The 25,436-nt window shown below is 42.1% G+C and overlaps 2 protein-coding genes, 1 long non-coding RNA gene and 1 other non-coding gene across 10 annotated transcripts in view; 3 read left to right on the top strand and 1 right to left on the bottom strand.

Moving 5' to 3' along the window:
- Positions 1 to 101: 101 nt before the first annotated feature.
- Positions 102 to 8,040, top strand: malt3 (MALT paracaspase 3). Of its 2 annotated transcripts, none has more exons than XM_037107198.1 (15): positions 102 to 243; positions 557 to 627; positions 734 to 855; positions 1,225 to 1,363; positions 1,485 to 1,660; positions 1,893 to 1,989; positions 2,442 to 2,477; positions 2,612 to 2,815; positions 3,617 to 3,794; positions 3,973 to 4,047; positions 4,258 to 4,385; positions 5,748 to 5,897; positions 6,401 to 6,555; positions 7,100 to 7,216; positions 7,349 to 8,040. In XM_037107198.1, the coding sequence occupies exons 2-15, from the start codon at positions 585 to 587 to the stop codon at positions 7,691 to 7,693; spliced, it is 1,965 nt and encodes a 654-aa protein (XP_036963093.1). In that variant the 5' UTR covers positions 102 to 243; positions 557 to 584; the 3' UTR covers positions 7,694 to 8,040. The 2 variants fall into 2 exon arrangements, with proteins under 2 accessions (XP_036963093.1, XP_036963092.1); XM_037107197.1 differs by having other exon boundaries at positions 132 to 261.
- LOC119024413 lies at positions 1,520 to 9,776 on the bottom strand. Of its 5 annotated transcripts, none has more exons than XR_005076468.1 (4): positions 9,676 to 9,776; positions 5,720 to 5,880; positions 2,707 to 2,796; positions 1,520 to 1,654 (listed from the first exon to the last, which is right to left on the bottom strand). It is a non-coding gene; the product is annotated as an uncharacterized LOC119024413 (long non-coding RNA). The 5 variants fall into 5 exon arrangements; XR_005076467.1 differs by lacking the exon at positions 9,676 to 9,776 and adding an exon at positions 8,941 to 9,216; XR_005076466.1 differs by lacking the exon at positions 9,676 to 9,776 and adding an exon at positions 8,945 to 9,183.
- Positions 9,382 to 9,453, top strand: trnah-gug. The gene has a single exon. It is a non-coding gene; the product is annotated as a tRNA-His (tRNA).
- Positions 9,777 to 10,382: 606 nt separating the features above from the next.
- The window catches only part of LOC119024412 (FERM domain-containing protein 5), a 61,642-nt gene continuing 46,588 nt past the window's right edge, over positions 10,383 to 25,436 (top strand). The window contains exons 1-2 of one of the 2 annotated variants that reach the window (XM_037107204.1): positions 10,383 to 10,717; positions 10,806 to 10,936. In XM_037107204.1, coding sequence (XP_036963099.1) covers positions 10,678 to 10,717; positions 10,806 to 10,936 — 171 coding nt within the window. In that variant the 5' untranslated portion in view covers positions 10,383 to 10,677. The remainder of the gene's footprint in view (positions 10,718 to 10,805; positions 10,937 to 25,436) is intronic. The other variant, XM_037107205.1, reaches the window with a different exon arrangement.

Genomic DNA, 25,436 nt, shown 5'->3' with positions numbered 1-25,436 from the left:
TCAATTCAAGACGTTTTATGATTTTAAAATCAAACATACATCTCTTTTTTCCCGGTGAACAATTTGGCGAGAGACTCTTTCTGTTATATTAGATGCTCCAACATTATGTGCTTAGCGGTAATTTCTGTGTCCGCCGCCTCGTTCCGGGAAAGGGGAGAGTTTAGTCGATATAATGGAAGTTATGAAGACTGAGCGAACACAAACATTACATACTCTGGCCGAGGTCCGACAGCTGCTCATCTGGTACGAGACAGACGGCAGGTATACACTCAAACATGCCTGTTTATGGATGTTTTGAACACGGATTATTTTCTGATCTTAATCAGGACGTTTGTAAGTGACTCTTCAGCACTGATCACTTCGATTTTCATTTAAAGCTCATTTCACCAGAAATGAGAAGTCAGTGGATGAGTCTAGTCATCAGTTTTACCGTGATTTCCTGACGTCAGTCATTTCGCAGTTTGCTCTGTTTTTTGTTTTTTTGTTTACCCCATTCTCTAATAGGAAGTGATTGAAAAATACTTAAGATTAAAAACTTTTCATCAACTTCTTACAGTCTGGAATAAGAAGAAGAACATGCACTAATGACCGGATCCCCACCCAAACCCTGTCGAATAATGATCAGAGGTATGTTATGTCTCCATTCAACGCCACATCGTCAATATGCAGCAATGTTTCATATTACACAGATTGTGATTTCATTTGACTGAGATTCTCACTTGATTTGTTTCAGAAATTGTCATAGTGCGCCACCCCGTCTCCGTGTGTGTGCCTGTGAACCATCAGGTGACTCTGAGTGTCCGTGCTGAGGGCACAGGTGTCCTCAAATACCAGTGGTTCACTAGTGATGAAGAGGTATGTGGATTTTACCTTTTTTTTTTTTTTTTTAAATGTACAATGTTGCCCAAGCATTTTAAATAATTTTTTAATTTTTAGTTTGTATACCTATAGTTTTATTTGGTGTGTGAATAATGTCCACAGTGTGTGAGGAGTGTGTGTCGCTGTGCTTCTACAGCCCAGGTTTGATCTGGTGCCCAGCTGTTTTGGTCTCACTGAAACTGCTCATTTCAAACAGGATTAATCAGCTACTTAGAATAAGAACCGAAACAAGTCCTCGAGAAAATATCTGACAATCTTGCACTCATCTTGAGCGCCTCGTTTTTTCTCATCAGCGTGAATGTTTCTGTGCTCTAACTTTGAATTATTATTTATTCTGTTTTTAAGCTACTTGGTGGTACTGAGGCAGACCTGACCATCAGAGCCAAAGACACTAAGCTCTATGTGTGCCGAGTGAATGACCACCGTGGTAACTACGAGTTCAGTGAATGGGCGAAAGTGAAGGTGTTAGACATCGATAAGTCAGGTATGCATCAGCCGCTCTCATGTTGACTCATACCACAGCTATTTGTTCATATTTCCAACACTTTATTATCAGTATTACGCATATTGCTGGTTTTCTGATGTTTCTTTTCAAACGTCATCAGGTTTGCCGGTACACTGGCAGGGTGAACCACACATTGCTGTCAATCCTAAACCCCAGACAGTCCGACAAGGTACGAAACTCACCCTCCGCTGCACTGCCTTTGGCATCCCCACTCCTCACTATCAGTGGTACAGAAATGGACAGCCACTGCCGGACAAGACTGGTGACACTCTGCAGGTAAGCAAGGATGACAAACCAGTATTTACTTACCTCAGTGTTGACAGTGATTGTTTACACAGAGCTATATTTACTGTTTCCTTTCACTGACTCTGATTCATGCACCCTTCACCAACCATGCAATTTACTTAGGAAATGAGGTCTATCCAAAGTTTTGATTTATGGTTGTGTACTCTAACATGTGTAAGGAAGACAAACAGTGGTGAGAAGTTAATCATTGTGGTACTTGCAGATTGACCATGCAACAGGCGAACACAGAGGCTCATACCTGTGCTCCATATCTAACGTGCTAGAGGAGAGATGGACCGAGGCAGTCGACGTTGACATAGGTAGGTCATATCTCAGACTATTTGTAGCTACTCTGTAAAAGGCCGTCTTTTCCCGATTTTATTATTGTATTTCACTGTTTGAGTTTACTTCCTTCATTTTCAATGAAATCACTCTGAAGACTGATTCCACTGATTTAGCAGTTGGACTATTTCCATTATGCTCGAGGTACTTTCCCATTTCTACAGACCAAAAAGGAAGTTGTCAGACTCCAGTACTACTTGAGCCGAGCCTTAGACACACAACAGGAAAATGATGTAAAGTGAAACTAATTCTTGCAGTGTTTCGTCTGTGTGTAACTCACATTGTGGTCCTGTATGGTACATTCAAAAAAACAACTGTTGTCAAATTGTTAAACTGTACTGCCCCGTAAGTTCCCTGTGGAAAGTATCATCTTACTGTTGATTGTAGTTAAACTAAAAATGTTGTGCTTGTCGTTTTTCATTCCCTGCAGTGCAACCTGATCAGCTCCCTCCTGCAGCACTCACAGGTAGGCCACAGTTTTATGGAAAGAACCTCAGTGTCAGTGTCAACCCACGCTGCTTCGACTGTGTTACAGACCAAAATTACAATGCTCTGTATTTACATGTTTAAATGACAAATATCCTGTGATCTTTGTTTCAGCCACTGATAAAGTTGCCCTTCTCATTGGCAACCTGAATTACACAAACCACCCTAACCTGATGGCCCCCGTTATGGATGTACATGAGTTGGCCAACCTCCTGCAGCAGCTCGGCTTCAGAGTTGTTTCCCTCCTGGATCTCACCAAGGAGGAGATGGTTGCCGCTATTGAAAAGTTCACCCAGCTCCTGGACAGAGGAGTTTATGGTTAGTACAAATTGCGTATAAATCTTTTTTTTTTTTTTTAAATTAGCTAAATTTCCCCGTTTGAAGGTTTCACCTTCCTTAGAGAAATGCTGACAGTTATTCATTCGATCTAAAATATAACTTCCTTTGTCGTGTTTTGTGGTCCTTATCTGCTGTTGTCCACTTGTCATCGGTCATGAACCCACGGGTGGTTTATAGTATATCGCTTTACACGTATGAGTGGCTGAGTGGGTAGATACACTTTCAACTCTGCATTTGATAATACAGTGAAAAACATTTTTCATGGGTGCAGCTGGTACAGGAGAAACCACAGTGGACTAAAAAACAAAAAAAGTTCCAGTGCACACCAGAATTTGATTGACATGATTTTATTAACTTTAATTTTCTTATTTTAATGTGATTGTTAATTCGTTTTTGAAATCCATTGTATTAAAATCTTTTTTTTTTTCTTTTGAAAAACGAAAGGTGGCATTGTAGTTTACACTTGGTCATATTGTTAACTGGAACTAACAGTTTAACCACTTGATAAACACCAGACAGGTACACACTTTCATTATGGAGCTCTAATATGATGTCGTGCTGTGTCAGAATTAGACAGTCTGTGACAATCCCCTCGCCTACTGTCTCTTGCTAATAACGAAACACTGGCTGAAAACTGAGAAATCACGTTTTGAAACTGTATAGAAATCGTGACCTTTCTCACAGTTGTTCCCAGGATGGAAGAATATGTGCAGACTAATGCAGTGATTACAATTTTTCGTGCAGCTGTAACTAAATGTGTGTTTTTATCACTCCTCACAGGCCTTTGCTACTATGCGGGTCATGGGTATGAGCATGCGGGGAGGAATTACTTGGTAGCTGTTGATGCTCCACAGCCGTATCGACCTGAAAACTGTGTGTGTGTGCAGAGGGTCATGCTCAGCATGCAGAAAAGACGCACTGCGCTGAGTGTGATCTTACTGGACACCTGCAGAAAGTGGTAGGTGTAGTGACTAATTTAATTCACACGCGTTTTCAAATGTATCATAAACTGATGACTCTACACATGCTTTATACAAATGTAAACTATTGCACTGCCAGATGATTTTTGTTATAATAACCAGGATTTGTTTGGATTGCTTCATTCCTCTGAAAAAATGTATTTTAATTTCTAAAAGGTACAACCAGGATTGCATTCCTTCAGGCATCATGCCACTGGGACCCACTGGGAATACTGTTTACGGTTATGCCACGTATGTACTTTATTCATTGTTTTTCAAATATTGAATTACACATGGAGAAACCAATGCCAAACCAGCAAATGGATTTAACAGTTCAAGCGCAATTAGCCTTGGCCTGTGAGCTGAGAATCTTTTCTAAAATTAGTCAACATACTGTAAAAGCGAAAGTTAAATCTTTTGCTAAATGTTCTTGAATAACGTTTTCTTTGTTAACTAATGCAGATGTGAAGATGCGGAGGCATTTGAGGTCCAGGACGGAGGGAAAAGTACTGGAATCTTCACAAAGTACTTGAACGATCACATCCTACAGACTGACAAAGTCACACATGTCTTGGAGAGGGTGTCTGAGGGTGAGCATTTGTTTTTTTGTGTACATGATAACAAATCTATGTGTACTTTGACCATGCTGTGTTTCGTAGTAGCTGAGTGGACACGTGTGCTCCTGAGAGGTTGTGGTCAATTCAACTAAACACATTTATGGCTAATACTAAAATCATTAGTGTTTGAAATTCAAGTCTACCCAAAGAATACAAAAACCTTGTCAGTATTATTTTTATAGACTGAGTGTAAACAGATCTGAAGGGAACAGGGTGTTCTTCGATGTGCTGGGTGGAGCACAGACAAGTTTTATAATCGTTGGCAAATCGTTTTAGTAGTCTTGCTTTCTCAGGAGCTGTAAGTCTAGCTGCGAATGAAGCCGGGGTACGGTGTTATCAAGTTGTTTGTCTGTTTGATGGGTCTCTGGTAAAATAATTTTTAGAGGTACCATTAGCATGTGACCTCATTCTCTGGAAATTCACACTGTTGGCGAGAGAACAGCAAGAAACCTGAGAGCTGCAGATTGCAGGACAGCTGCTCTGCCATTTGGGCACCCCTGCTACTGCTCTCATGGGTCACTCACGAAATCAGCGCTAGGAGGACAGGACGCCCTGCTGAGAGTGTTCTGTGTGTCTCTATGTGTACATGTGTGGACATAGTTACATGACAAATTAGACTGCTGGTTAGGACATGTTCACAACAGGGTTTTTTTTACTTTTATCTCTTTGTATTTTTTATTTTCAAAATACCAGAGCCACAATACGGGCAGTAACTTGAAATTCCCAGGCATTTCGATATCTGCTCATCTTCTCTGGGACGCATTTAGAGATGGGAAAAGAGTCAAGCTGCTGGTTGCTCATCCATTATGTCAACGTAGTGACGACAGCTTGCCCCGAATATCCCTGATGCCAAATCCTCTGAAAAGCCAAGCATGAATCTATATCAAATGAACATGCTTGCACTATTGGCCAGTCATTCCACCCTTTTAATGGTTTCTACGTTTGCATTCACTAAATATTGTACACAGGGGTTTTCCACAACTAATCCAGCCTGATCAATTACTGTGAATATTAACCATCAATTGTTTTTCAAAGTTCCCTAAGTTCCTCAGAGCTAGCCATGTGGATTTAATTAACCTTTCTGTAAATCCACTCATGCTCCTCTTTACTGCTATTGCAAAACTCTGGCAGTCCCACGATCAAATGAGTATGAGTCCACAGGCTCTTGTGGTCAAGGATTTTGCACAGGTTAGCTGTTACTGAAGTGGTGGTTTTGATAAAAATTAGTCAAAGTGGACTGAGTAAAATATGGGAAAACACCCTGGACTTTTGAATGTGAAGCTGCTGCAGAGTTTGATCATAATTACCTGCATTTTCTCCCTCTCTTTACACCAGATCTGAGCAAAGACCCTCTTGTGAGAGGTAAGCAGGTGGTGGAGATCAAACACACCCTGAAGGAAGCCCGATCCCTTGCAGACCCAGTTCAGACTGCCGGCCACACAAGGGAGCTACACCTGCGAGATGCCTGCTGGAAACGGGCAAATGGTGAGTTGAGGAAAAATGTCCCAAACTTATATGTTTCTTATTTAGGAAATCCTCAAACCACGTTGAGGACAGGATGTGTAAAATACATCCACACTCCAAAGTTTATTTGCCAGCACTTAAACCACAATTCTGTTCATTTGATCTGTTGTCACCTTGAGTGAGAGAGAGAGATTGTCCTATTTACTCGTCCTCACACCTCCTACACTCCAGAATGTGACAAACCAAAGCAGACATTGTGCTTTCATGTTTGCAGAAACATTCAAAGAAGCCCCCTCGTGGTCTTAAATTGATCAAAACAGGGAAATGGTTGTTTTTACGTAGTGCATTTTCCTGTCATAACTTCCTCAAATTTGCTTTTCCCCTCACACTTATCTGCAGCTAAAATAACAGTGAGGGTGAAAGTCCCTGATGTGGTAAAAAAAAAGGATCAGACAAATCAGCTGTTCTACCTCTGCCATAAGATGTGCAGTAAAAGTAAAACTTTTTTTCATATCTCTTCTCAGAGCTACCACGGAAGAAGCGGCTAATGTTTCTTTGCGGAGTGGAAGTGGAGGTCAGCTTCTCGGCTTTGTTCTCTAACGTGTTGGTGGCGTTTGCCACTGTGAAGACCACAGGCCCCCGGACCCAGGACTGCACGGTCACTCTGAGTAGCAAACCTGTAAGTATCTAATTTTTTTTTTTTAATAATAGGTCAAACAAATCTCTCACTAGTAGAGATTATTCTTAATTTTTTTGGCCCCCACTGAAGTTCCTTTTGTCTGAGTCACTAAAACCAAAAATAAGTTTAAAAATTGCAAGTTGTATCTACATCATACATTCCATGTTGCTCAGCATGGAAGCGCAGTGAGTTTCCATGAGCCGGCAGGAGTTTCTCAATAATGACCAATCACCCCCACGTTTCACATGTCTGAGGAAGTTCTGCCCATATATGGACTTCCAGCCTGCTGCAACCACAGACAAAGCAGGAACTTGTAATGGTTATCTGCTGCGGTTTGATACATGCACACTGTTGACGACAACAGAGTCTGGGATCACACTGACATCTAGTGGCTGATTTATGAATGCATCAGTTTTTTTGGTGTCTGTGTACCAGAGAATCAGTGTAAAGGCTGACAGTTAATCAGTAAATTTATATGTTTTGATGTAGCTGGTTAAAAATTCAGATGATGCTGACACAGTCTTTTTCTGCTCTGAATCCCTAGCCGATGGAGGACATATTTTCCGGCCCTGGCAGGTCAGATGAAATGGACTCTTTACTATTTAAGAAATCAGATAATCCAGACTGCACTCTACGACTCTGTGGTCTTCAAAAGCTCAAGGTATGCAGTACATTATGTGCATCCCAATCCTGTTACAGAGAGGTTTTACTTAAAAATAAGATATAACTAGTCTTAATAAGAAAGTCTGTATCATTAACGTGAAAATGGGTGTTTTTCATTTGCTTGTCTTAGGAGTCCCTGCTCATAAAGGTGGATCTACACTATACTCACAAGGACAGTAAACTGCGCCAGACAGAGAGCCAACACGTGAACATAGGAGAGCCTCTGGCGGCATCTTGGAAACTGTACAGGAGGAATCATCAAACGACAACAACAACCAAGAAACAAGAAGGTGCCTGTGCTCTAAGCATGGGCAACATTTCAAGCAGCAAGCCACCACTGCATCACACTCAGGCTGGTCCATGTCGCCCTTTCACCAGAAAGGCAGTGTGCGCTGCTAAAGTTGCCTCCACACGGAGCAACGAACCTGAAGAGAATGATGAGAACGAACTGCATTGCCTTGCTCATCGACATTAGGGCTTTCTGGTCCTGTTATTGTAAATACAAGTCTGACACGTTTCATTTTTTTTTTTACTGATGTGATTAGGAATTTCTTAGTTGCTGATCATGCATCTTTGTTGATTGTGGTTGGTGATGATGATGAATGAGTGAGGGAATGACTGGAGTTTGTGTTTGGTTTGTATTATCATTTAATCCTTAATTAAACACTGAAGAAACATTAAGCAATGCTTTTGCAAACCACTGATTTCATCATAAACTGTGTAATACTTTAAAATGATTCCTTTTTCATCAGTGGCAAGCTGGCTAGCCTAACTTATTAAAGACTATTCCTGTAATTTATCAAATAAAGACTACTACTTTCATCACTGTTTTGATCGTCAGTCTTTTTTTAACATACCAATATGTCTCTTATGTCTTTCTGTAAAATTGACAGCTTTACTGGATTGCAGAATGTGTTTGAAAAACCACATATACATAATAAAACACTTATGATGTTGTGACCTTCTTTACAAAACCTGAGAAATGCAAGTTCATTGGAAATGCCAAAGGAAAGTCTTGTTAAGTTTTGTAGGCCACAAAACATTTTTGGAGCATCACAGCATTTTCTGCAATAACAAAAAGTATATTGGGACCTTCTATAAAAAGTAAAAGTATCTGGATGCCTGGAGATCTTTAGACAGGGTGTGCTTACACTTTTATCTTAGCTACTACAGTGAAGATTTGTGCTTTAGTAAGGGTGTAAATAACCTCTTTTCAACTCAATATGGGATCTCCTATTCTGGAAACTCGGTAGAGCTGTATGAAGCCATTTTATGTTTCATTCTTCACCTTTTTTGTTTGTTTTTTTTACATTCCTATGTACTTTAATAGTTGATGTTACAACCCTTTTTCATATGAAGCTCCAGAAAATGTATCTTGGACTACAAAACTTCACATGACTTTACAGGAGGGTCAGAAGACGATGACTTAATTTTCATTTTTGTGTGAACTTATCCTTTAAAGACTAAACTTACTACCCTGCTACAGTGAAGATACCTGGATGTATATGATAAGAAACATTACATCCAGTCAAGATAAATGATGGTATGTAAGCCAAAAGGGAGATAAAGTACTTTCAGTGTACTCTTTAGAAAAACATATGCCTTAACTTAACATAATGCATAAAAATGATGCCTTCAGAATTCACACCAATTATACAGACTAACGTTAACGTTACCTCTATTGCCTATGGTATAGCGTTACGCTGGAAACAGCGTACTTACTTACAGCATCTTGCAAAATGTCAAGCTAGCTTCTGCATAATGTTGAATACACCCAGGAGAGAAGCTCTGTGAGAAGTTATTATTAAGGTAAAGTTAATATAAGAACAGCCTGAAAATGTGCACAAAATGTCCGCTTGGCGAAGTAGTTACACGACATAAGAGTAACTGAGTAAAGTTCACCAAAAGACGTTAAATTACGTCATCAGGCAGTAACGTTATGTTAAGAAGCGCTAGCTAAACTTTAGCTAAAGTTAGCTTACCAAAACGGAGCTAACTACATAGCGAACTATAGTTCTCGTTTCATTTGGCTACTGTGACCCTCTATTGTTATATGGTTAGTTAACAAGGGCATCGTGTTAAATCGTTAATCAATCAGATCTGGGGGTCTTCTTTATTCTTCTACTGTAAATGGCGCCTGACGCCACCAGCCCCGGCTAGCTCGCCGTGATCGTATAGTGGTTAGTACTCTGCGTTGTGGCCGCAGCAACCCCGGTTCGAATCCGGGTCACGGCAGGGAAGTCCAAGTGGCGCCCACTTTTGGATTTAGTTGTTTTAACTTTACAATACCCCACCGAAGATACACAACAATAGCATAGTATGTTTTACAAGAAATGTGTTTATGTTGCAATCTAGACTGGCTTAATAACATTCAGCCGGACATGTTCCTCTCCCGTAGGCTGTAACTGTGCTGTTATAACATAAATAAGTGAGAATACAAAAGCAGTAAAATCAAACCTGTTGATTTTCCTGGATATCCACTCCACCGTGCATTTAAAGACCCCAGAGGATCCTCTCACACCAGCCTGGGTTAATGATTTTCACACACTGGGGTCACTGATGGCTGTTTATTAAATCGCACTAACGCTGACTGGCCTGCAGGTGGCAGTCAAAACACACATTTACAACATGCACTCACCAACAAGACAGAAAGAGTTGTTATAAAAATAGTACACCGCTCACCTTAAGTTCGAGAAGACACGACGTGACACCTGAGGACAGTCTGTTGTGATTTTGGTTCCTTTATTAAGATTTCCAGTAAAATAAATAAATAAATAAATAAATAAATAAAAATAATAATAATAAAAAGAACACTTTGTCAATAAATCAAGTATTACAGTTTGAATTGTTTTACTGCTGATATAATATTTACGCTCCATTACACCATTTATTATTTATAAACAGCTCTCATCCTAAAGAGGACTTGCCAAGGATGTCTTGATTGATGCATTTTTTTTTTGTTTAAATAAATGGGGTAACTGCACTGCAGGCTTTCCCCACAAGATTTAGCATTATAAATAAAACATGACCCTATATATTTAGCCTAATTGTAAAGTCTCTTGAGGGTGTTTCACCAACAGGATTCGGTTTTTATCTATTTATTTTTTTAGTTATTTTTTTGTACCTTGACGGCTGTAAGTCAGGATAAATAATTGCGGTGTAAGAAGAAGAAGGAGAGAAAAAAAAAAACAATATTGGGTGATAAAGTGCAGAGAAATCGCCACACGCTCCCGTTGGCTCAATTTGACGTCAGTTTTCTCTGGGTCCCGCCCGCTCCGCTCAAGTGGCGGCGGTGAATGGTGAGAGATAATCCTCGGCTCCGCCACAGACACACAACAGGGCTGAGCTGCCTCTGGATCTGGATGCGGGCATCCCTCGGATTCTGCTCTTCTCACGGGCCCTCCGAGCTCACGAAAAAAAAAAGAAGAAAGAAAAAGAGACAAACTTAACGGGACAACAATGGTGCACGCCTCGGCGGGTGAATCCGTGGCTGCTGCTGGTCGTGTAGGGGACCGTGTGGGATTGTGGTCAATGTGACATTCACTCGCAGCGCTGTGGTGTTGAGTTTTATTGTTCTGGTCCTACAGACGCAGAGCAGCAGCGACTCTCCGAGAAGATGTTGAGCCGATTCATGAGCGGCAGCATCAGGAATCTTGAGCGGGAATACAGCTGCACCGTCAGACTGCTGGACGATACGGAATATACGTGCACCATTCAGGTTAGTCACCTGTCGACCACCGGGGGTTCTGGGTGTTTGGCGATTGCGTCTGACCTGGCAGACAGAAGAGGCGAGAGTGTGTGAGAGCAGAGAGAGAGAGAGAGAGAGAGAGAGAGAGAGACAGAGAAGGGGGGGACAGCAAGTGCCTGCCTGCCTGCCTGCCTGCATGTCCCGCCTGCTGGTTGTCTAACCTAAGAGGACACCCTGGATGAGCATTATGCAGAGTTATTTTTGTCATTTTAAATAATAGAAAAGGCGTATTCTGGGAGGATGTGTTTCCCTCCGCACATGCCCCACAGCAGCCAGAAAAAAACAACAACAACAAAAAAAACATGAATTGTGGAATTTGGTGGCAAGCCCGGCTGTGAGACGTCAGGGGGCTCTGGAGGACAGACATGACAAGGCTGGATGGGGGTGTCAGGAGCACATTGCACTCTTGAGATGTGTGGCTGGAAGGCAGGATTATTTTTTTTCTTACGTGTCGGTTCATCAGCAGCGCGTTGGTTCCTCATTTTGGGCTGGTTGTTGCTCATGCAGTTTCCCCTTGAACCTGTGACATCAATAATGCACATGGGGTATCCCATTGCCACCCTGGAGAACATGCAGTGTGGCTCACATGCATAGGTGGAAGCATGGGCCGTGCCATGTCTATGCAGGAATGATGTGCGTGTTCTTCCACAATCATGAAAACAAACTATCGATATTTAGCTGGCTGAAGCTCATCTGCTTGTCGAGAGATGGAAAAACAGAACCAGGCCCTGATAGTAAAATGTCTTCTCTTCTACAGGCGATGCTTTGATGATTGCTCTGCTTTGATTTCAGGAAAAGAAGTGTTTTAGAGGGCCTGTCACTTCAATAGCAGGACAAAAATTGTTCCCTTTCTTTGTGTTTGTAGTAAAAAAAGGTGCACAAGGAAATCCTATGGGACTCCCCTGACTAGCAGCAACATGTAGATGCATTAAAGCCGCTCCACAATGTTAACCTGCGATGTGAAACATTAATAAGACATGTGTGATTCTCGTCCCTTTTGACGTGTTATCATCAGCAGGATGTACAGCCACCACTTGTCCTTTTTTTCTCCCACGAGCAAAGCGTGAAATAGATACCGCAATTACTGTAGGATCGTGATTGTGTGCCCAGGTTGTAAACAGACCTGCGTCTCCGCTCGGAGAGCTGAGCCAGAGATGGAGCTGGGCCAGATGGACTGTGAAGCCAGCAGGTGTGCTGTTTGCAGCAGAGTCGTGTGGTCTGGGTGGCTGACGTCAGCAGGGCTGGAAGGAGGGGAGCGGAGTGAAAGAGGAGAATGCTCCGGCTCTGCTGCGGCTGTCTGGCGTCCTGACTCTCTCTCTGTCTAACCTGGCACCTGGGGGAGGGAGAGAGAGAGAGAGAGGGAGCAGGCTAATTCACCTGACCAGCCACACCGCTGGAGCGTGTTCCTCGTTCAGTTCAAACTTTGCCCTTCCTTCCTTCCTTCCTGGCTTCCAGGCCTGCCAAAAAACCCAAATCACCCTGGATACCAGGACACCTAGACCAGGGAATGCAAAGTAAGAGGCATAACTAGGTCATATATTCTCAGTCTCTCATGAGCTCTCTCTGCCTCCCTGTGTTTTCTGTCTCTCTTTCTCTTTTTCACCTTCTTATGCTGAGCTTTTATTCCCACTAGACCTGTTTCCATTACACTCTGATCCCTTCCCTAAACTGTTTAATGGCTCCAAACTCAGATTTGCCCGTGACAGACGTCGGCCTCCATCCTCTCGTCTGACATCGAACAAGGTGCTCACTTCTTCAGATGTGACGTGGACGTCACCGTGGTGTTTCTGCTTTAATAAAACTGGCTTCGGCAGAAATAAGGAAAACTCAACCAGGCCTGAGCGTTGAGGTCTTTTCAGAAGCAAACATGTCCATCCCTTTTTAAAAGAAGTGGCAGCTGCAATGCAAGGACTTAAGTTTTGCCTTAATGAATTATGGAGGAAAATGTGAGCACCCGTAATTACACAGTCCTGTAGATTTAGCTCACATCCAGTCGCAGGTTGATGGAAGTGCCTGAAATCCTCGGTTGCCCTCAGGCCTCTTTTGCTCTCTTGATTTTAGTGCAGTGTTGCAGCAGAGAGACTGACTGGGACTCTAATTTGTCATTAACCTGTTTGGATGACAGAAAACACCACAGTTAATCAAAGACGAGACTAAGTGGATTCACCCGCTGCATCACAACATGCACTCTCATCTGCTTGTGCTCTTGAAGCACAAGTCGAGCATTATTCTAATTTAAGTTCCGCCGGATGCATTATTGATGGGTAAATGCAGGCTGTTTTCTCTCTGGTTAGCTTTAAAAGTTCTCCCAGCTTGTGCGTATGAAGGAGCCCCACTGATGACACTGTTACACAGTTATGTACTGTGAATTGTGTGTGGGGTGAGGAGTGAGAAGGAAAACTATTGTTTATGCCTAAAAGGATTGGCGTGCTTTTCTTTTACAAAGACGAAGTGGGGTGTCTTTTGAGCTCCCCTCCTCCCGAATCCTGCTGTTCCTGAGGATTTGCATTTTCCCATATTTTTGCTGATTATTATTTCTTTGAATGCTTATAATGCAAAAAACGAAAGACAATGCAGAAAACATATATCATACCAAATTTCTCCTTTGCTGGTAGAAAATGTGTTACGCACTCTTGAAAACCTCCAGCATTTCTTTGTTGTGCTTCTAATTAATAAAGGATTTATTGAATGACTGTCAGCGCAGAGCTTTGGCCCACTCTACTCCACACAAATAGTTAATTATAGCTTACTCTACACCCAGTGAAATCTGTGATTACCCCTGGCTTTCTAATAACTGTTTTGTTTAATGGAAACCCCAGCCACCAGCTCTCAGGGCAGTGTCACTTTTGTACCCCACAGTAAAAAAAACAAAAAAAAAACCTCTTGAATTTCAAATGGCGCTTTTGGCAGATTCCTCTTCGAATACTTGTCTTGCCTAAAACTGTAAAGCTCCTTCATTTAAATAACAGCCACATTGACATTTTTAGACTTTGAGATCTTGCTCTCTACCTTTTTTTTCTACTTGTTATGTTTGTTGTTATGCACCAGAAAACACCAAGGCACATTTATCGCTTGTGAAAAAAACGAACTTGGCAATAATCCTGACTCAGATTCTGGATGTATTAAGGTAGAAAAAAGAAAGAGTCACTGCTGCTCTAACTACAACCAATGCTGTACAAGTTCCCCCGAGGTCTGCTGACATCTTGGTGGGTGGAGGGGACCGCCGGGGGAGGGGAGCTGTGTGTGTTTTGTGCTCATTGAGGAGTGCTTTACACTGAAGCATGGTGCCAGGCTCTCAGCTGTTGCTGCGGTGACTCCACAGTTACTCCAACAAAATATGAGATCACTCACTGGTCAGGATTGCCCTTCCAAAAAGCCCTGACAAAGGCTTGGTCGTTAGCGCCTCCAGGATGGTAATTAATTCCCTGAATGCTATTGGAGGACACCGACCAAGATGATCCTGGGACTGTCCCACTGTTCCCCTGACACACATTCAGTGTTTTACCTCCTGTGACGCCATTAAAGCTCGCACCAACATCTAAGATGTGTTCGAGAACTGGTGCCATTTTAAAATTTTTCAGCACTAGTCAGGGCTGCACAATTAATCAATCCATTATTGAAATTGGAGTATGGCCAGGCACTGTAATGAAGTTCTGTAGTGCTACAGAGATGCCATGGCCTACAAATCCTGTAAGAAAACACGTTTGTTGTCTGTTACAGACACCAATGAATGTCACATCCTCATGATTTTAAACGTTTTTGCAGTGAAACTTAAAGCAGTGATGCAAAACTGATGATAATGCAATTATGTCTGTAAAAATATATATTTTACCATACTGTGCAGCCCTCGTGCTCATGCAGATACAATAAACAAGTTCTGGTACTAGGTGGTCTTTTTTACTTGAGACATTTTGACATGTCACAGTATGAAAAGCACAGATCTGAATCATGAAACGAATGATGGCTAAATTCCATTTTGCCGCTTTAGTTTCAGGTTCCTGGGATTGTGCATGCTGGTTCTCTTTCACACTTTCATCGCGTAATGGGTGCTTGAATAGAACAAAGCCATCATTAGTGTTAGTAACACCTTTCCTACTACAGATTGTGGCTGTTTTTTGGTGTGTTTTACCTGTTTCTGTTTAGAGGCAGAGTCGCAGAGATATCCTACTGATTTGGTTTAGTTTAATGCTCCAGCTCTTCATTTCGTCATCTGTGTCTACCAGCCAGCAACGTTTTAGTTTGGTTCTGTTTGTGGTTACATTTAGATCTGCTTTACATACGGTCTCATTTGGTTCAATTTGGTTTAGTAAAATATTATTTGAATTTCTACTATGATGTGGTCGTGTGTGCCTTCTTGTTTTGACCATCTGAGCTTGGTTGTGACAAAGTCAAAATGTCTGCTATGAATTAGGCCTGTAACAAAATCATACTTTTCTTTGGATAGCCTACTTTGACGATTATAAGCACTTTTTTGGTTTTGTTCAGTAAAATCGTTACTTACAAAAGTTCCAGGATCTACACGATCAAAGAATGAGCAGACGTTCAGTGGTAGATTTTTTGTCTTTTGAACAGTTTTTGCAGTTTTTGAACATTTTGTGTCTCTCTCAGTGCAGTTGATAGTCCTGTCTTTACATTCAGTGCTCGTATTTTGCCATTTTTTGTACATTCATATGAAAAATAGAAACATTCGTGATGAATGTAGCTGGCTCATATATAGATATCGCAGGTTTATCTGCAGTGTCCAGTGTGACACTTGAGAGATCCCTGGTGACTGCAGATCTTTGCTGACTTTACACCGTCAGGACCTTCAGTGACACGGACATCTCCACGGTGTCCTTCGTGTGCAGGTGTGTGCGCTCTGAGCTCCCAGCAGCGGCTCACACACTGTTGCTGTTCTTCATATGAATGATTAAAATGTGTGCTAGGTCTGAATGTTTCATGAAGAGTAACCTCAGGAGAACGTCACTTATGTTTACCAGCATCACTGCGCGCCGGCATCACGATTGGCTGAACCTGTGGCGCATGGCTGGTTGTGATCAAGGATTACATCACTGTGGCATCTATCTACACAGCAGAGCGGTGCAGGACAGACCCGGCTAGCAGCCCTCCTCGATCTCTTTCACGGGGATTTGAAATGTGGGAGCAGCCCCTTGCCAGATACGCTCTATCAGTCACGTCTTGTTGATAATGAAAGGGCTGATGCATCGTGTCAAGGTTGCACAGGGCAGCGGCAGCTCTGTCGCTGCCTTTGGATGTGGTCCTTAGTGTTCACCCTTGTGTTTCATGGCTCTCTCAGTCACAGCTCTGATTTGCCGACGGGTTTTTACAGAGAAAATAAACTTTGCCTGACCTTGGATTCAAGAATGAGCCTAGCTGAAGACGAGATGGCAAATGACTCTTTTGTTAGGCACTCATCGCAAACATGGGCTCTCGCACGTTTACACTTTTCTCGCGGAAATGTCATCAGCTCTCGTCGTAGCTGGACGCCGAGGCCAACAAATGTGGGTGTAGAGCTTGTTTGGGTTTCATCAAATGGCCCTCTTATAATACTCCCCAGCGTCTCTTTGTGCGTTAGTGTGTGTGTGTGTTTGTGTGGATGGATGGAGAGCAGGCAGGCAGTCTGTCAGTGTGTCGGTAGCAGTCTGCTGAGACCTCCATTGTGCTGCCTGGGATGTTTTGTGTGACAAAAGAGAAACAGAGAAGGGGGTCTGGGGTTATGCTCCACCTGGAAGCATGAATATTAAACCTCCTACCAGAGTAATATATTCCTCTGGTGAGTGGCCTGCTAATGAGAGAAGTGGACGAGAGCGGAACACTGTTGATGATCCCATTTCCCCCGTCAGGCCAAGGTTCACTTTAAAAGGAGACAGCCTACAGCCATAGTAATGCAAACAGATCGCACAGCTTGTTGGTTGATATTTATATACTTCAGTGGCCTCATAAATGAGTTAACGCGGCGCGCCGAAGCTCTTGCTGAGGATTGCAGAGAGGGGAGAGCCTCCGATAGCTTAACTAATTTAAAAAGAGTGTGGAGCTAAGCTTTAATCAGAAAATGAAGGGCGTTTGTAACCTGCAGTTATGACACGCAGGAGTGATGCACCACCTCGAGCCAGAGAGTTTTTCAGTTAAGAGCCGTCTTCAGATGCTGACCTCAAAAGTTTGTGAGCACAGTTCGGTATCAAACAGAATTTTAATTGCCCGGTTATATCAGGCTCAGCATAAACTGAAGGAGGACAACACATCAGCCTTGGTTATTGTTGGATATGGAGTAGTGTTTGATAATGAGGCGTGTAATGTTGAGTAACTGCTCTCATGCACAGCACAACGTGCCCGATTACAGTTTTGCAGCTGTGAATAGAGGGCACAAATATATCATTTTATATTAACTGATAACTGATGTTACTGTAATACATTTTCTGCCTTATTTATTGTACAGTGTTGTAACAAATACACATTTACATGAAAGAGAGGAACGTTGTTATTGCTGATGTTGTCTTTGTAACCTAATTTTTAGAGTTTTACACAGCACAGAATACGCTGTTCAGGAGGGTTTTTATCACTTTGAAATAGAAATTGATTCTGATTATTTACAGTTTTTTTAAGATGTGATGTCAACAAAACTCGAAAGTCTTTGGAGTATAACCAAAATCAGAACAAATGAAGTCATCAGCAATCATAGTTTGTAACACTTTTAATGGTGCGCAGCAGCAGTAGGAAACTCTTAGCCTGAGGCTTTCCTCAGCATTACTGAGACATTTGTGGGTGTAACCCCTTTAAACAGCTGCCAGGATCCTGCCAGTGACTAACAAAAAGCTGATACGTATTGTCGAAACAACATCGACAAAAAACAAATACAAGCGAAATAGTGGGTGAATAGTGCCAGGATGAGCTGCCGATTGATATACATGTGATCGTGTTCAGAGCCTCCATTCTAAATACAAACACATTCATTGAAACAACATCATCAAAGGCAAATATAATGGTAAAATAAAGTAGCAGTGAGAAAGATTTTCATACCAACAATAAGACAATGCTGGTATGTAAGTATGTAAACTCCTCATGCATCAACCATCATGATCTATCCACAGTCACACTTTCCTTTTTGTCCTCTCCTCTGTCAGTACTGCTTGTTGCTCTGGTCCTGTTTGTCTTTGGGCCTCTGGGCTCTCTGCTGTATGAGAGAATCCATCCTTTGTCTCGCTCTGTACTTCAAGGCCCTGTGCCTCTGCAGACTAATGAGGAAACACAGGCATATGCTCGTGCTGCTCCGCTCACAGTGAAAAACAGCGGATCTGCACTTTTCCGTTGACTCAGGTTGCACCACGGCAGGCGGAGAATTAAATGATCTGGAGTATATCTGTGTGCAGGGTTAAGGTGAGGTTAGGCTTCTTGTTGTTGGACATGTTTTCCGAGTTCATAAATACAAAGCAATGCGTGTGTTTCGTCTCTCGTCAGCCCAGCATGGTTTGTTGCTTGTGAATAATTGGCGGTCATGCTTCCCCAATACAAAAGTTGCTTTGTGATGGAGATTAATATTAATTTGTGTGTCATCAGCAGCTCAGGCCAGGTGCTGGGCTGAAAACAGACGTGGTCTGACAGCCGCGACACTCTTCTGTTGGCCAACGGAGTGGTGAAAGTCAGAGAACGACCAGCGAGGTGTAGAGAGTAATTTCCTCTCCAGCTCTCTTTAGTTTGGTCGTCATTGCGTCAATTAATTTTGACGTCCCACATGGGGGCATTTTCTCAAGAATGAGTTTGAGCTGTTTTTATTTATGACACATCCTTCTCCCCTTTGTTCTCCTGCTATTCCTCTCGTCCATCCCGCGCTCATCTACTCCACGGGTCACCTCTTTCTCTGTTTATGTCACCAGGCTTGTGGTTCTGCTGCACACAGCCTCTCGGCAGGGTTTTTGAGCTAATGATTGCTGTACCTCCCCTTCTTCTTTTCCTGCTCTTATCTGTCTCCTCAGCAGATTTTCCTACTCGGAGTGCTCTGTGGGGGGTCTAGCCTCTGTAATGTTTTCATCATGGTCCTTGCTGCTCAAGAAACAGATGCTTTACAGTTATTGTTTGTATATTGGGATATCCAACCAGTTTCTTGTAGACTTCCAACTGTGCCATTATATATCCTACACCTCCTGCTACGCTGGTGCTAATCAAATAAACAAGAACGCATTCACACATACAATAGATACACCCCTCTGGATCGGTATTGATTTTTATTCTGACAGGGTATGTTCTAAATACTGTGTACAGTATTTGTTGCTCCAGGGAAGGAAACCCCAGGCTTAGTCCAAGGTCAGCTGTAGCCTCTTGCTTTCAGTGCTCACATAAACTGGATTTGTGGTTGACTTGATTTCATAAGGCGGGCTCGATTCATGGGTCCTGTCCCTCTGGGATTCACTGTACCTTCAGAAGATTGAGGTATTACTTACGGTGTCTTGATTTGACTGGATGATGACTTTGTGTTGACTGGATAATGTCACACACAATATGTTCAGTAAAAGGGGAAAAAAGATCTTCAAACGAAGAGCTGTCAGGTCCTTCGGGCTCTGTGTTCAGCAGACAGAATCTGGTAACAGCTTATTTTCTCCTTATATAAACAGTGCTCTGCGCTGTATCTGAATAGCCTCAGTAACCACTTTGTACATCTTTCCTGTCTTTAAAAAGCAGTTAACTTAACCAGAAAGTGAGTCATGAATAAATGAAACATCAGTATAAAGCACGCAGACAGGGTTGAGAAGTTCGGCAGCGGACTAAATGGTGCACATATGTTCAGTGTTTTCAATGGAATATGATGATGAACAAGCTTATGGCATCTTGGATGATGTCCTGAGATATGATGCAATGTAGTTGTTTGCCAGGTGTGGCGGGGGAAAAAAAACCAAACATAATGTGATGCAGTGCGTTCACATCAAGGCAGTCTGTTTACTTGAGTCAATATTGGCGATATGATCGGGTGCATCAGATTGTCGCATCAGTGCCTAGCGTTTAAGTGAGCCAATAAATCCTGAACTACGGTTCACAATGGGTCTGTATTGGTCCGAGTGTGACATTGAGGAAATCCATGGAGACAATATAGACACTTGAGCTTGGAATCATTTTCTTGGAGAGATGTCTTTTTTTTGGAAGGGGTGAACTGGGACTCAGCCGAATTGTTTATTTATTCCATTTCTATTAAAAGTCTTTACAGTTCTGCTTATGATTTGGTAAAAGGTTTATTTCTGTGTGCCTATGACATGGTAAAAACAGCCAGAGCAAACAACCCTTATATTTCCATTTCATTCCTGTTTATTCAAATGGAAAGCTCCCACCTTGAACGTTCTTTAAATTTCGCAACCCCACTCTGAACTGGAATTATGATATCAGACTTGGATTTAAGCACTGAGAAAACTCGCTGCTATCTAATGTGGCAAATGTTTTACTGGCACACATTGAGCCCTTTAGTGCCAAATTAGGATTGTTCTGATACCAGTGCAAGCTTTACAATAAGAACAATAATAAATACGTTTGACAATAATTTATTCTTACAGTATTGTATTGGGGTAATTATCTCTTTTTAGTATGTTCTACTTTATATTATATAAAGATGAAGTAATTTTCTTGTTGGCTCTCATTATTAGGAGAATGGTGGCTGAACTTGAGCATCATAGTAAAATGGTCATGAAGGAAAGGTGTCAGGACTCTCACAAACGAGTGTCTAGTTCCAAGAGAGCTCCTGTCATCTTCATACAGATGTGGCTAAGAGGCTGTGAAGAGGGCTACTCGAGCTGCGCTGAGAGAGTACAAGGTTGGCGCATCCTCTGTGGGTCTCAACCCCTGCTCTCTGTTTTTCTGTCTTTTATCTCTCTGTTCAAACGACTGACAAAACATGCCGTCTCTCAGGTGTGTATGGCACACAGTTCAACAAATCCGCTTATAAAAATGGAGGGAGGCAGAGAGCGGAGGAGCTCGACGGGAGGCGTGTGCATTGGTGCAGCGAGACGTTGAGACGGTGCTGGATGGTTTTTTTTTTGGTATTTAGATTTGAAAATCACCCTTTGAATGTTTAATTCATCTAAGTCTAATATGCCACCCACACTGGATAATTTTCCTCCAGAGAAGGAGTTGCGCTTTCCAACTGTGTAGATAGATGAGGCTGAGCTGCTTTATGAGAGTCATTATTTGTGTTTGTGCGTGTATGATTGCATCGTGTGTGTCTTGTGTGCATACATGTGTGTGTATATATATATTTGCATATCGTCCATCGGTCAATGTTTTATCCCCATCTTATGCTCAAATAAATTCTTGGGTGGCTTCCATTGTTCCACGTGTGTCTGGGCCTGCAGATTACACTAACGGTCATCGGTGCATGCAATCAGTCTCCTTGTCCTTTGTGTGTGTGTCAGCGCAGCAGTCAGATGAGATGAGTGTCTCTGGAGAGGAGATAGATGAACACACACCGGAGACAAAGAGGCTGGCCACTGGAAACGCATGAGCCTCAGACACAAAGCCAGCTGTCCTGCAGCTTGTGGGTCAATTCAGCAAGTGTGTTTTGATTAAAAACAGTAGCGTAGTGTTTGTCATTAAAATCCGGTTTGTAGTATTTCTTTTTGCTTGTAATAAATGAGGGTAGAGCTTCTCCTACAAAGTTTAATGTAGATCTTTTGTAAGATTTCTGTTGTCTTGAGGGATCTTTCACGTTTCGCTAGCTCCTTTTTGACATATATGTCTGCAACAGTGTTTTTTCTTTTTTATATATATATAATTCAGCTGATGTACCACAAATTTCTGCCTCTGCTGCAGCCGAACGTCTCCCTCAGCTGCATTAGCTGACGTCTTTTATTTGACATTTTTCTGCTGTTTAAACTCGCAGTCCTGCATGTATTCCATTGCCGAATAGTTAACTCATAAGATCTTTGGTTTCTGGATTTTACACCATTAGATTGTTGTTCCAGTATTTCTAAACCAGCATGTTATTTGAGTCTTTGTGAATCTTTGCCAAACTTAAAAAATGTGGACTTGTTTTTAGTGATTTGTATTCTTTCTGTGACGGTCCTGTTAATATCACTGTTGCAGTTGTTTGGCTGTCTTGGTGCTGAAGTCAAATAGAAAAAAGATGACTTGTAATATGACTTCCAGTTGGCAAACATGCTGCTGGTGCTTCTTTATTTCTCCTGAGTCCGGCTCATACACCGCCTGCAGCTATGACCAGAAAAAAACATTGTTACTAGAGCTGAAGTGATTAGTCAGTGAGATTATTTTCTTATTATCAATTGATCGTCTCAGGTATTTTTCAAACAAACATGCCAATTATTTGCAGGTTTTTGCCTGTCAAATGTTGGCAAATGACTGTTGATTGCTAAATTAATTTGTGACTAGTTGTCACTTTATTTCACATCTCCTCATGACGTTTTTTGATCACGCCAGTTGTCCCACCAACAGCCCAAAACCCAGACTCCCCATTTACTATCAAAATTCACAAAGAAAAGCAGGAAATCCTTAGATTTAAGAAGCTAAATTCAGCAGCAGTTTTGCGTTAATTATTAATCGATTATCAAAATAATTGGGAACAAATTTTTCTCTTTATCGACTGATGTTGCAGCTCTATTTTACACCAGGCTTGGTCTTGCTCACAGTTGACAGCATTGGAAAGAGAAATCATAAGTCATTTAGCCCTCTTATCATTTTATTTGTCTGAATTAATCTTGTTGAATGTCTTAATGAGTCATCTTCTCAGTCTCTGATTAGCTGGACAACCTGGAAACCAGCCAAGCCGGTCTCAGTGACCACAACAACCACTGCCTGTCACATTGTATTTCCCAGGTGTCGTCCTCCCTCGGCCCCAACAGCTGCTGGAAATCAGTTAAGGAAAATCATTGTCATTATTCCTGGTTCATTAGGTTGTGTCTGTATATGTTAGACAACGAGCCGAGATAGAGACTTGTTATTTGGGTATTTCCTCTCCGCTCCTCTCTGAATGCCTCGCTGACCACAGTAGAGAGTGAGTACCTTGCAGACTCAATCACAGGCATCTTTTCATTTGGTTGTGAAAACTTTCTGCGCTCTGTAATGTTTGTAAATGTAAGAGGAGACTATTCCCACTTCTAGCACGAGAAAATCACATCAGAAGTGTTATAGCGCTGAACGCCTGCATTGCTGTCTCGAGGAAAATGGGTTTTCAGGCCAAAGTAGTGACTTGGGTTTTAAGGTTTAACAGCCGTGCACGTGAGTGTCACAGTGAATGTCTCTCTGGAGATGTTTGTGTCATGACTGACTAAAAAGAGCATCTGATATCTTCTGAGCCATCAAATGCTCTTTCCTGCTCTCCTGTTATGTAAAACCATAGATGTGCTGCTGCTATTGTGTCCTGTCTTGTACATTCTCTGTTTCTTACCAAATATCACACTGACAGCTCTCAGTGACCACAGTCTGTTTGCAGCACTGTCCATAAGAATCACCTCTCCCAGAATCTGATTTGGAATAGTGGTCCTCAGAAGCCCTGTTATTTATTATAAGAGTCCATTGTCAGGGTAAACCTCAACAACCTAACAATAAGGGAAAGTTGGAGTTATGAAAGATTATGAAAATTGAAAACTTGTATTGGCAACATGGCAGAATCGGTAAGGTAAATCTTGTGGTTAAAGTTGGAAGAGTCTACAGTCAGGCTAGTCCACACTTACATGGGTGTTTCTTAAAACTAAGCCATTTTATTGAGTTTTGGCCTTTAATATACTTAAACATACCTTTTAAATCACTGAAAACTGACCAGGGGGACGATATTCAGAAACTTAATTGTTTGTGTCTGAGAATTCTTGGAAACCATGACGTAGACACCAGCCTTCGCTTCCTAACTGGGCTTCAACTTGTAGCATCATCAGCAACTACAACAACTACAACTCAGATTAGTGTTTGGATATTGTGGGGTATTTGAGTTTGTACGTCGATGGAAGGGGAATTATATCGTGGGGGACCATGAATGTCAATACAAAAAGTCACAAAATTTAATCAAAAGGTTGCTGAGATATTTCAGTCCAGACCGAAGTGATGGACAGATCATCAGAACAACGTTGCTGTCCCTAGAGCCATGTTGCTAATGTGACCAAAAATAACACCAGCATCCTGAGAGTGTTCATTTTTGTGGCCTGCACATACTCTATTGTGCCTTCTAGTGTCTGAACAGAACTGAAAACAAATGAGGAACAAAACACTAAAATGATGCGTTTAAAAAGAACGCCCTTTAGGTGAAAACATGGCTGCATTTATGGCCCTTTAAGCAAAATTGTCTCCTTATTGTTTTTTTTGTGTGTTGTGTGTTGCTGTGGTAGCACTGCAAAACTGCAGAATCTGAACAAAGAGTGGAGCTGAGGAAATAATTTAAGCCTTTGGTCGCAGCTCCGTGTCTTTGTTTTGGCTGAGCACACAGACAGAGGTGTGCCATATGGCAGCAGAATGGCAGTCTGGAGGGGATTGTTTCAACAGTGGTGCTTTCCTCTCAATAAATGGTGTTCATGGAGCTCCCCACTGTCCCCGGGGTGGGGGACAGGTGCCGCTGAAGGGAATAAAGGGCTATTTGCACAGCTACCCAGCACGTCCGTCTCCCAACTCATTTGGAAGGGAAGAGTGATTGTTTGCCCCGGGCCCCTTTGGCTGCTTGTACAGTGCCAGAGCCACCTCGGTAGAGTTTCATATGATAGCAAATAGTAAGAGGACATTACAAAAAACCTTGTTTCTGTTTACACGATATACTACTAGATGAAATATTAAGCTTATAAGCTTATTTTGAGAATTGTTTCATCATATATATGTTATATGCCAAAGGTGGTGTGATCACTGTGAGGCAAATAGAGTTTTCCCAACAATCCCTCCTTGTACCATAGGAGCTATCCTAATTGGAATCCAATTAAGTGTGCATCAGTCCAATCAATACAGAGATCAATTAGGTATCCTGCGGGCCGTGGGGGACACTGATGATGCTGACGATGCTGTGGTCCTGTTTGTGATGAGCTTAGCTATTTATAGCACAAGTCATTCCTCAGCACAGGTACAGAGAATAAATTCTACAGAGGAGTTGGACCTAGCCACCTCCGCCCACATGCTGCCTCAGGCACAGCGCAGAGCTAATGAATCATGAACACATTCTGTGACTATCATTATCTGATCTGTCGGTGCCCTGCGTACAAACGCTCTGGGAAGATTCACTGATATATCTCGGATTGATTGTGTTGCACATACTTTGCTACAGTTTTATTGCCGTTTCAAGCCGAAGGAGTCTTAGAAGTTTGTTGCGTTGCATAGTGTGTAGCCCTCTCTGAGAGGATTCTCACAACACGGCTCAAAGCAGATGCTCCAGTTGCTGCTTTTTAGGATGATCCGGTGGCGCCAATTATAACATAACAACGGGAATAAGGTGCAGCACAGCGAACATCCAATCAACAGTAGACCTGCAAAAAAACAAAAAAAAAGCAAAATGTGTGCCTCTCAGAAATCC

The sequence above is a fragment of the Acanthopagrus latus genome, chromosome 8 (genome assembly GCF_904848185.1).
Source record: "Acanthopagrus latus isolate v.2019 chromosome 8, fAcaLat1.1, whole genome shotgun sequence".
Classification (NCBI taxonomy): Eukaryota; Metazoa; Chordata; class Actinopteri; order Spariformes; family Sparidae; genus Acanthopagrus; species Acanthopagrus latus.
The sequence above is the reverse complement of the archived record's forward strand: the minus strand, read 5'-3'. Positions and strand labels throughout refer to the sequence as shown.

What these genes read in the sequence shown, in the direction of transcription:
- malt3 (XM_037107198.1), top strand. Translation starts at nt 585, where the DNA reads ATGACCGGATCCCCACCCAAACCCTGTCGAATAATGATCAGAG. An exon ending in GGTTCACTAGTGATGAAGAG is followed by an intron (nt 856 to 1,224) that starts GTATGTGGATTT and finishes TCTGTTTTTAAG; the next exon opens with CTACTTGGTGGTACTGAGGC. An exon ending in CTGCTGGAAACGGGCAAATG is followed by an intron (nt 5,898 to 6,400) that starts GTGAGTTGAGGA and finishes ATCTCTTCTCAG; the next exon opens with AGCTACCACGGAAGAAGCGG.